This window comes from Macaca thibetana, chromosome 13 (assembly GCF_024542745.1).
Source record: "Macaca thibetana thibetana isolate TM-01 chromosome 13, ASM2454274v1, whole genome shotgun sequence".
Lineage (NCBI taxonomy): Eukaryota > Metazoa > Chordata > Mammalia > Primates > Cercopithecidae > Macaca > Macaca thibetana.
In genome coordinates this window covers 27,783,982-27,795,289 of record NC_065590.1, presented here as the reverse complement: position 1 = coordinate 27,795,289, position 11,308 = coordinate 27,783,982, and the positions used below count along the sequence as shown (strand labels likewise).

The 11,308-nt window shown below is 39.2% G+C and overlaps 1 protein-coding gene across 1 annotated transcript; it reads left to right on the top strand.

The window, feature by feature from the left end:
• The first annotated feature begins 5,910 nt into the window (after nucleotides 1-5,910).
• LOC126933372 (lithostathine-1-alpha-like) lies at nucleotides 5,911-8,479 on the top strand. The gene is made up of 5 exons (XM_050752984.1): nucleotides 5,911-6,013; nucleotides 6,642-6,760; nucleotides 7,057-7,194; nucleotides 7,916-8,027; nucleotides 8,238-8,479. The coding sequence occupies exons 1-5, from the start codon at nucleotides 5,950-5,952 to the stop codon at nucleotides 8,303-8,305; spliced, it is 501 nt and encodes a 166-aa protein (XP_050608941.1). The 5' UTR covers nucleotides 5,911-5,949; the 3' UTR covers nucleotides 8,306-8,479.
• The last annotated feature ends 2,829 nt before the right edge of the window (nucleotides 8,480-11,308 follow it).

Below are 11,308 nucleotides of genomic sequence, written 5' to 3'. Positions count from 1 at the left end.
GGCAGCTAGTCAGGAACTAAATGCCCTTAAGCAGTTGCCCCCAGGCATGGGTGTGAAGGGGTATGACCAAACTTCCACACTCATGCCTCTCTGGGCCTGATAAATTTTGCATATCTCACATAGGTCAGAGCTCTGAGCTATTTTTTTTTTCCTCTTCTCACTACAAAGGGTAATTCACTTACATCCTGAAGTTCAAAACTGTTGTATTTTTTCCCAAACAAATGTTGGCCCTCCGGCCCATAGGCTTACAGTGAACAGTTGACAATAGTCATTGTCAGAATGATTCCTCCTTGGAAATCTCAAAAGAAAACAAACAAACAAAAATGGAAAGAAAAGAAAAGAAATCAAACCTTGTCAGTAACCTCAGTTGGTTATTTAACTGACCCAGAGACTAGAAACTAGAGACAATGTTTTCACAAAACTGAGTTTGACTTTATCTGTCTGTGAGGTATGTAAATGGAGGGAGTGGGATAGTGGTCAGGAAACTTGAGAGACTGTAGACACCCAGAGAAGGGTATGGCAATCACTCTAGCTTTCCTATGGAGATGAGGTTGTGGATGGAAAGATTTTACAAAATAACCATGAGTAAAATAGGTGCTGGAGTCTGCAGAAAAAGGACAGAGCAAAGTGGTAGAAGAAACAGAGGGTTGAGAAGTAGATTGGAGTTAATGCTTTTTCTCACCACCACTGGATAGAGGTTCAGATACTTAAATTCTCTGCACACCTGCCCTCTTATGAGAGGGACAGTTTAATTACATGTGATCCCATCTACTTATAACACTCCATTCTTTCCAGTTGTTTTAGAATTTTACAGCTTTTGCAGGGTGGGCAATAGAACGGACAGATAGAGAACATAGACACTGGTGTCAGATTTATTGGACCCAAATTCTGGCTGTGTTACTTTCTGTGAATCCTGTGTGACCTTGGGCAAGTCACTTCATCTTTTGGTGCTTAAGGTATTTATGTTCAATGTAGATATTTTTTTTAAGTTAACATGTTTAATACTTGTAAAAATATTTCTAAGAACATAAAAATTAAAATATATATGCTTGCTTTAATGGGATAATATAATAGAAATACTCTAGACTAGGAAAGTGCATTTGAAGGTATTGTGCAAGTACAGAGAGGAGTTATAGTTTAAGCTTTAATCATTGCTGTTATGTGCTTAGCAGACAGTCAGCAGCGTCTTTGCTGAATGCATCATCCCATCTTTACTCCCCTCTCCTTTCTCCTCATTGTATCTGGCAACAGTTCTGAAGAGGCATTAGAGTTGATTTATTAATTTGAGGAAGTGAGGTGTAAGGTGCAGTCCCCAGAAACCATCAGCTTCTTCCATGGGAGTTTCTCTTTCCACAGGCTCCTTTTGGGGCTTGCCTTGTCAGGAGAGGAGGCCTCCGTGGTAAATGACGCTAGCATGCCATGAATGTGTGGCTCCCTTTCCCCACTGCCCCAAAAGCAGGATGCTCCACATCTTGTCCTGCTGCCTCCCTTGTCCCTTGTCCCACAGATGGTCCTGCTCCAGGCTCACACCACTCACTGCCCCTCCTCCCAGAGTCCTCCCTTCACACCCAGCATCACTATTCCTGGAAGGTCTCTGCTTCTTCCTGGGCTGCTCAGGGCCATGGGAACTGGGCATCTGGTTGCTGCTGGTGAAGGGCAAAGCCTGCCTTTGACTTGCAGAGTTTACCAAGCTGTTTATGAGAAAGGACCTCATGCATGACTACTCCTGGGTTTGCCAGGAAGAGGCCCCCCGAGGCTGAACTTGTGTCAGTGCCCTTTACAAGGCCTGTGAATTTTCTCCTTGCCCTCTGCTTGGAATTTAAATTAAATGCTTATTTTATAGAGGAGAGATCTAAAGAAAAAGAGCTTCTCTTTTTTGATTTGAGGAATTTACAACTTTTCTGAGATTCCTTATTCATATTAAATAATGTAAATAAGTGGAAGCTTGTTAGTATACGGGTTTCTAACTCTTCAGGGATGCAAGACTTTAAGAGATCATGGACGGTTTTCTGTAAGAGTTTAGTTTTTTCTTAGTGTGTTTGTGGCTTTTATTTCTGTAGACAAGTGCTGAGACATGAGGAAGGGAGAAAAGAGATCCTGGCTTGTTTCCTAACCTTCCAAGATTCCATCAAAACTTCAAATTTTCTGACCCCTTTGTTGTGTGACTTTTGGTGAGGCTGGCTCCTATCTGTGCTAATGTGGTAAAGAACAGTTCCCTCTGTGCCAAACACAGAAACAGACATGATTGTCATGCTAGTGTATGTAAAAGTCCAATTAAATTGTGGGTGAAGGATTGGGGGCTTGGTATCTTATATTTACAAACCTTTTAAGTTCATCCTTTGGGGCTTGTGGTATGGCTGTGATTGCTGAGTGGTTGTTTATTTACTTATTTATTTTTCATTTTCTGCGTACATAGTAGGAATATAGATTTATGGGTTACACGAGATATTTTATTGTAAGCATGCAATGCCTAATAAACACACTGCAGTATGCGTCTTCATTATTTTAAAATTTTCAATTAAATTATCTTTTACTATAGTCACCCTGTTGTGCTAACAAATACTATGCCTTAATCATTCTTTCTAACTTAGTTATTTGGTTAAATCAGTCAGAGCTCTGGGTTGAATGTGGAGGTAAATCAAGGGAATTCAGAAGGATATTTGTGATAACTAAATGACCTTAAAGCAAAACTCACACTTACATTTGAATTTTGCTTCACTACATAGTAGATGTTTTATATTAAGTAAATTACTTAAGCCATTTCTCATCTTCAGTTTCTTCATATCTTAAATATGGCTGCAAATAGCACCTGTATTTTCAGAATGGCATGGGATTAAGTGGGTTCTTACTGGTAAAACATTTAGAATAGTATCTGGCATAAAGAACATGGCAGTGAAAGCTTGTGTTGCATAAACTGGAACTTTCTTGGTAAGGAAAGGAAGCTAAGTTGTAGAAAGGATTTCTTACATCTGCAGAGCACAAATAGACCATGGAAGGTCCTCAGTGAACCTGGTACTACTTCACCAAATTTCCTCTTAGGTCTAATGTTTGCAGTATTCACAGGTCTGCCAAGGACCAAAAAAAGAGGGAGATTAACTCTCCTTCATAAGTGTAAAATTTTTATTACAGGGGTGGAAAGGAGGGAATATCTACAAGGAGATGGCCAAAAGCACCAAAAATTAGCCAGAGCCTTGAAACTTCCTAAGTCTTATTAAGGCATATCAAGACATTGCCCCACTTGAGGCTACATTAACACTAGATGGGCAGGGTAGTGATTTTCACCTATGAGATGACTTTCAGAGTGAATTCGGTAAAAAGATTTAAACAAGCTTATGAGAATGTCATAAAACTCAGTCAGAGGAAAGAACCTAGAGTTACTGAGGAAAACGAGATCAGCATTGAAGGAATAGGAACTATGACCTCCTTGAAAAGGGCATCACTTTGGAACCACAGTGGCTGCCCGTAAATGTCCTAAATTTTTTTTTGTCTTGCATGTGGAATTTGGCCAGTCATATATGCAAGCAATAAGGGTATCTCAATAGGGACAGAGCTATTTAGGGCAATAAAGGTTTTTATGAGAGTACTCTCTCAATTATTATTTGTTTTATATCTCTCTTTTATATCACACTAGCAATAATATATTTTAGTAGGCACTATAAAGTATTAGATCCTTTATACCAGGAAAGTCATTGCTTGTTTGGAATGTTCTTGAAATATAGATGAACTCATATTTTTAAGAAATACCACAAAATGTTTTGTTTTAATTTTTGTTTAATTAATTGTGTCTTTACTTTTTATCATATCAACCTGTGATGGTACCAAATATACTGGATTCCTCCCTACTCTATCCTTTGGTAACTCTATAGAGCATGACTTAGCCTCTTATTTATAGAAACAAGAAAGACATCTTTCACTGGTGCTAAGGTTTTTAGAAAGCATAACTCATTTTAGTAAATGCAGAAGTTAAATGGACTAAATTTACAACTATGTATAAAGCTATCATTTGGAATAAATACTATTAATATTTGTCATCTTTGTTTAAAATCTTTAGCTTTTATAAAACAAAGGAAAGATTTAAAAACTCACTCTGAATTCTCTATGCAAATAATATAAGTGGTTATGTATATTCTTGAATTTCAGATTTTTATTCTTTAAACTACATGTGAATTGACCAAAAAATTATACAATGTTAATTGCTATCTTTTTAAAGAATCTATACATTTTATTAAATAGTTTATAACTTCCTGCAACTGACAGTTTTGTATTCAACTTTATGTTTTTGAAACCAAGCCATGTTGATAAATATCTAGCTTATTTGCTTTAATGTGTTTAGTATCTTATAATACATTACCTATTTATGACAATTGATACACCTGTCTCTGTGAACATTTAGGTTAGTTTTTTTTTCTAATATTCCATTCCGAATTTTTTTTTTTTGGATGACGATTCCACTAAATACTCAGTTGATTCTGCTAAATGCTCAATTTCATCACATCATCTGTGACTTTAAGAGATTTTTAATTTTATACCGAATTCTTCAATGAAGCCTACCCTCATATCCAGCTATTTTGAGCTTTCTTAAGCATTAGCTCACTGTACAGTTCCCACCTGCTTCGACTTGGAGAATGCCTATATCAGGCTAGCTACTTATACTAAAACCTGGCTGGACATATTGGTTTACATGTATGTAACTCTTAAGGCTTGACATCTTAAGAAGTAGGTCTTGAGAGTTCCTGAACCTGAAAAGAAATAGAGGAATGGCAGGGCACGGTGGCTCATGCCTGTAATTCCAGCATTTTGGGAGGTCGAGTCGGGCAGATTGCTTGAGGTCAGGAGTTCGAGACCAGCCTGGTGAAATCCTATCTCTACAAAAAATACAGAAAATTAGTCAGGCATGGTGGCATGTGCCTGTAATCCTAGCTACTCGAGAGGCTGAGGCAGAAGAATCGCTTGAACCTGGGAGGCAGAGGTGAGCTGAGATTGCACCACTGCCCTCCAGCCTGGGTGACAGTGAGATTCTTTCTCAAAAAAAAAAAAAAAAAAAAAAAAAAAAAAAGAAAGAAAGAAAGAAAGAAAGAAAGAAAGAAAGAAAGAAAGAAAGAAAGAAAGAAAGAAAGAAAGAAAGAGAGAGAGAGAAAAGAAAAGAAATAGAGGAACAACCCATGCAACCAGCAAATTGTGCTTAATCATGTGGACTCAGCCAACTCTTCCTCTACCCCTACCTATACTTAATATAAAAGAAGGGACTCCATTTTTACAGAAAGGACAAGGAAATCTACTCCTTTCCTCTTTCTAGAACTACTAAAGGTCATAGGCACTGGACACCTGGTTGCTGCTGAGGAAAGGCAAAGCCTGACTTGCACTTGGACAGTTTGCCAATCTGTTTGTGGTAAGTTGATGTCATTTGTGGTCATTCCCAGTGAGTGCCAGGAAGAAGCTAGTTCGGATGCCAGAATCTCTCTGTCTCAGTGCCATAAGTAGGCCCTCTGATCCTCACTTCTTGCCCCACCTCTTGCTTAATTTACGCAGCTCTATTCTCAGACCTTGTAATAAAACTCCAACCAGTGCCTGGCCCAACAAGCCACTTCAGACCCAGCAAACGGGTAAGTGGACATTACAGGAGGAGGGCAACTCTAACATGGGTTCTTCCTCTTTCATCTTGGGGAATATTCAGGATAATTTTCTAACCAAAAGGTCTCCACAGTAATGAAGCCTAAGCACGAGACAAATGTGTTTCTGGGTTACAGGATCCGTGTAATCTCCAACCTGTAGAGAGAAATGTTCAGGGTGTGAGTATCTCAGATGGCCTTGCTGCCATCAGGAATCCAGAGAGAGGAAGTTATAAGGAAGGTAATCATGCTCTGCTCTTCACCGCTGAAACCCTCTTCCCTGTGTTCTTCTATAGAGTTCGCTGATTTGATCCTTAAGTAAGATTCACTGCTGCTCAGCATGGCTCAGCCCAACTCATGCTTCATTCTGATCTCCTGCCTGATGTTTCTGTCTCTGAGCCAAGGTGAGATTTTTTCCCCCAGACCTCCGCAACCCCAGCCATGAAGCCTTCACTCCATCCTCATGCATGTGGGCTCACGTGAGAAAAAGCAGAGTCAACATCAAGGGTTGTTTTCTGTTCTTCAATGACCTTTATTGCTGATTTCATCCCATTCAAAAACATCCTCACCTCATTAGGGAGTTAGAGATGGAACTTAGAATGACCCTTTATCAGTGAGCACTGCAGGTGGCATTGGTTTATCATATTAACACTACTCATGATGGCGGGTTTGGGGATGTCTGTATGCAGACAGTCATTAGTGGAATGGGGAACTGAGGAGAGCTTTGTGTGTAGAGAAACCAGACAAGCTTGAGACAGGCAGAAGCCTGAGTACTTTGAGGCAGAAAAGCCTGAGCCCCATACATAAAAGGGACAATGGGGACACATTTCATGAGCCTATTCATTGTGTGCTCTTGTCTTGAGCAAAGACATCTTGAGAGACTATAGGTAAGATGCAGGAGGGCAGTAGTGACCAATCGCTTCATGACCTATAGCATCCTTCTCTTCCTATAAAGAATCCTAGAAGCTCCTACCTCACCATCCAGCCTTTGCCCTGCTCTGAGGGTCTTTCTTAATTGTCTCTCTTTTCCAGGCCAAGAGGTCCAGACAGACTTGCCCAAGGCCCGTATCAGCTGCCCAGAAGGCACCAATGCCTATGGCTCCTACTGCTACTACTTTAATGAAGACCTTGAGACCTGGGTTGATGCAGATGTGAGTGAGGAGAGCAGTGTGGGAAGGGAGGCTCATGAAGGGAGGGGAAGCTGCCACTCTCCAGTGTGTTCAGTGGCTGATATGAGATGAGACTAGTCCCCTCCCTATCCGATCATCAGCCCAAAACTTTCCAATCTACTTTATCCCATCATTCAGCACAGAGATGCCTGTGGTCAGTGATAGCATCATCAGGGACATTTCTGTGCTGTCCTTTTTCTGTTACATCCTCTGGAAGGTCTCAGTATATCCTTCACACTTTCCTCCTCCACTGAGTGCTCCATTTTCTTCACCTACAGCTCTACTGCCAGAACATGAATTCAGGCAACCTGGTGTCTGTGCTCACCCAGGCGGAGGGTGCCTTCGTGGCCTCACTGATTAAGGAGAGTAGCACTGATGACGGCAATGTCTGGATTGGCCTCTATGACCCCAAAAAGGTCAGTCTGCAGCCTCTTTTATCTCTTGATTATCAATTTTGAGAAGAAAGAGGGAAGTCTAAGCTTTGGGAACTCTACAACCAGCTTTTATCCTTTCTTATTTTTAATAAAAGGGACTTCTTTAGAGATCCTATGATGTATGAGGTAGTGAGATTTAGTGTAGGTAGTAGGAGAGATGAGTGGAAACTGGATATTCTAAGTGTCCTGGGCATTCATTAATGTATAAACTCTATCTACTTCTAGGAAAGCATCTTTATATACCACCTTTTACCCATTTTATTATTGTCTTTCTTGAACAATATCCTTCTGTAGACTATATACAAAAAGATACTAGTGGAGGACAACCTACTTATGGCATTTGGGAGCCTGGTGTTATACTAAACAATATACCAACAACTAATGGGCAACCAGTGGCATGGTGAATATGAGGGTCATGGGTCTCAGGAGAGAAAAATAAGAAACCACATTCTATAATGAGCTTTTATTTATTTATTTATTTATTTTGTACCAACTTCAGAACATTTGTCATTTTGTGTGAGAGTGGGAGAGAACTGGACATTCCAGGAAAGGAGAAGCTTAAAGCAAAAGCAGAGGAAAAAATGTTCTATTCATGGGAACAATAAGGGTTATTCTTACCTTATGCTTGTCCTGTTACTGAGTGTACACACAGGCCAGGTTTTCCAAGTCACCTCTTTCCCTCTTCTGGCCTTTCTCCATCTAGAATCGCCATTGGCACTGGAGCAGTGGGTCCCTGGTCTCCTACAAATCCTGGGTCATTGGATCCCCAAGCAGTATCAATCCTGGCTACTGTGTGAGCCTGACTTCAAGCTCAGGTAAAAGGCAGAGAATCCATCCATTTGTTTACCATTCCCTCCTGCTTAGTTCTGGGGATGAACATAGGAACTGGGGTAGAGATGAGGTGAGATCCTCATCCAAGAAATGGTGAAGTGTTTTTTTCTTGTTTCTTGTCCCGAGTCCTAGATTCAGAGAGGGGCCACACTCCTTTCAAACCCCTTATTCTGACTCTTCTCATTGTGTCTTAGGATTCAAGGGATGGAAGGATGTGTCTTGTGAAGAAAAGTTTTCCTTTGTCTGCAAGTTCAAAAACTAGAGGCACTGGAAAATGGACGTATAGAAGTGATCCTGCAATTACTACAGAGTCAAAAATTAAACTGGACCACATCTCCAACTCAGTTCAAACCCTCTCTTCTCTACTGATTTGCATCGGTAACCTTCAGTACCTTACCCACCCCCAGTCTCCAGAAATAATAAAAATAAACATGTTGTCCCCACTGTGCTGTCTTCCGCATTTGTTCATTCCACAGCCTATGTCTGAATGGTTGGGGTTGGAGTGATTGCAACATTTCAGAGCTTACTTTTTCCTGGCTACTTTTTAAAGTCTCATTTACATACCATGCCTGTTGCACTTATGAACATGTGATGGCCTTTCTTATCACAAGTTAAGAAGAAAAAGATTTCAGCCATATCCTACATGTTACCATGGACCTAGTTTGTGTTAAAGAAATAACTGGATTGTTAATCTAGAGATATTCCTAATAATCTAGGAATAGTTGGTACTATGAAAGGATTTACATAATTAGGGTGTAAGGAGTCCACATCTATTCTCAAATATGCAGGTTGATTTCATGACTGAAGTGATAATTTAAGAATTGTCAGGTATAGAGAGAGGACTTCATTGGTGGTAGAATAATTAGAGATTGGAAGACCAAGAAGATTTGTTAATGGTGCTACTTGAGTAAATAAATAAATAATAAATTAGATAAATAAAAATCTACAGGCATATTAATTCCCTCATTAAAGATCCTATCTCCAAATACGTTCAAATTCTGAAATACTGAGTTTTAGGACTTCCACAGATTAATTTTGTAGGGATTTTTCTGAGAGGCAGAGCAAGATGGCAGAATAGAAGGCTCTGCCAATTGTCCCCCTGCTGCAGGGACACCAATTTAACAACTATCTATCCAGAAAAAAACACCTTCATAAGAACCAAAAGTCAGATGAGCCCTCTTAGTACCTGGATTTAACTCTGAATTACTGAATGGTAATGGTGACACATCCTCTGGGAGAGCTGACACATCCTCCGGGAGGGTTGAATTACTGAAAGAGGCACTGAGAAGATAGAAAAAACAGTCTTGAATCTCTGATACCAGCCCTCACCCACCCCCAGCAACACTAGCGTGGTCCAGAGAGCATCGCTGAGCACTGAGAGAGGGAAAGTATAGCAATTGTGAGGCATTGAACTCAGCACTGTCCTATGAGAGCCTAAAGGAAAACCAGACCAAAATCATGTCAATGAAAAGAGTCAGAATCTTTAGAATATTTGAAGAGATTTATTCTGATCCAAATATGAGTGACCAATGGCCTGTGACACAGCCAAAATAAAGAAAAAGGAATATAAAAGAATGAGCAAAGCCTAGGTAATATGTGGGACACCACAGAGTGAGTGGATGTCACTTCTGAGACTATATTACTAAAGGAATATAACTTTCAACCTGAATATGAAGAATTTACGTGTCACACTATACATATGCTTATTTTGAATTTCTGACATTTTTGGAGGGACTCTCATTTCTAATTTTGTAATTGATGTAGTCTTCTAGCTCTGTTTTTCTATATATTTTTATCTGATTCTGGTATAAAAGTTATAATATATTCAAGAAATGAACTATAGAAATTTCCCCATTTATAGGCTCTGCTGATGGTTTGTGTAAGGCTGGAATTATCTGAGCTATGTAAGCTTATTCAATATATCATGTCCTATGCCTTGTAAAACATTTTGGGCATGGTTATTTAGTTTGACTTAGTTTCTACAGATTATATGCTGCTATTTCAGTTTATTAATGGCTACGAATCTATTCAGTTTCCTATTTTTTTGAGTATGATAGCTTTTCTAGGAAATTATATGCTCTCTAAGTTTCAAAATGCATATAATAATTTATCCAAAGTATTTTTTATTCTTTTTTATGACTGTGTATTATTCTATTGTGCGCCTGTACCACATTTTCTTTATCCAATCCACCTGAAGGCAATTATCCTAAGTGAATTAACACAGAAACAGAAAAACATATACCACATGTTCTCACTTATAAGTGGAAGCTCAACATTGGTTACATACAAACACAAACATGAGAGAAATAGACACTGGAAACTCCAAAAGAGGAAAGGGAAGGAAGAGGACAAGGGATGAAAAACTACCTATTGGGTACTATGATTACTATCTGGGTGATGGGATGGATAGAAGCCCAAATCTCAGCATCATGCAGTATACCCATGTAACTAACCTGCACAGGTAGCCCTTGAGTCCAAATTTTTCCAAAACATATATGCTTAGTGTTTTTTAAAAAATATTCTCTTAAGGAAAACTGCTGATGGGGAAGGCGACTTTTGACTTCTCAGAACTTAAAGAAGTCCCCCGAATGACTTGTCAGTGAGCAGGCTCCTTGCAGATAAAGTCCTTTCCGTCAAGGTCCACCTGGTTCAGCTATGAATATGATTCAGCTACAAATATTATAAAATTAAAATTTAAAATGGCTATATAAGATTGAAATGTACTTATGTCATGTTAAAAGATGTACAGGCTTGCTGTGAACGTTTCACAATTATCAGCTAACCTAGTCCTTCTAAACCATTATCTTTTGCACGTAAATAATCCCTACAAACTTCTTTCATGTTCTAAGAAGGCTGCCAGTGCTCCACCCCTACAGGCATCTGACAAGAGGAATAGAAGAAAGACAAAATGGCCCATATCACAGTTTTTAACTCTCTTTTAAAAGAAATGTTTTCATTCCACAAAGGCTCAGATACACATATCTCATTCATAAAAATGTAATTACATTAAGTACTCTGATGCGTAAGACCTTAAAAAGAATGTTCTTTGTTGTGATACATTGACACGTCATGTAAATTCTTGCTTATGTCATTAGTGAGGAAGAGGTGATGGATACCAGGTAGGCATTCTTCTAGTCTTTGTTCATTTTGTGTGCTATAACGGAATGAAATACCTGAGACTCAGTAATTTTTAATGAGCACAAATTTATTTTTCTAATCTTCTGAGACTGGGAAGTCCATGATCAAGTTGTCAGAGTTTGGTGAG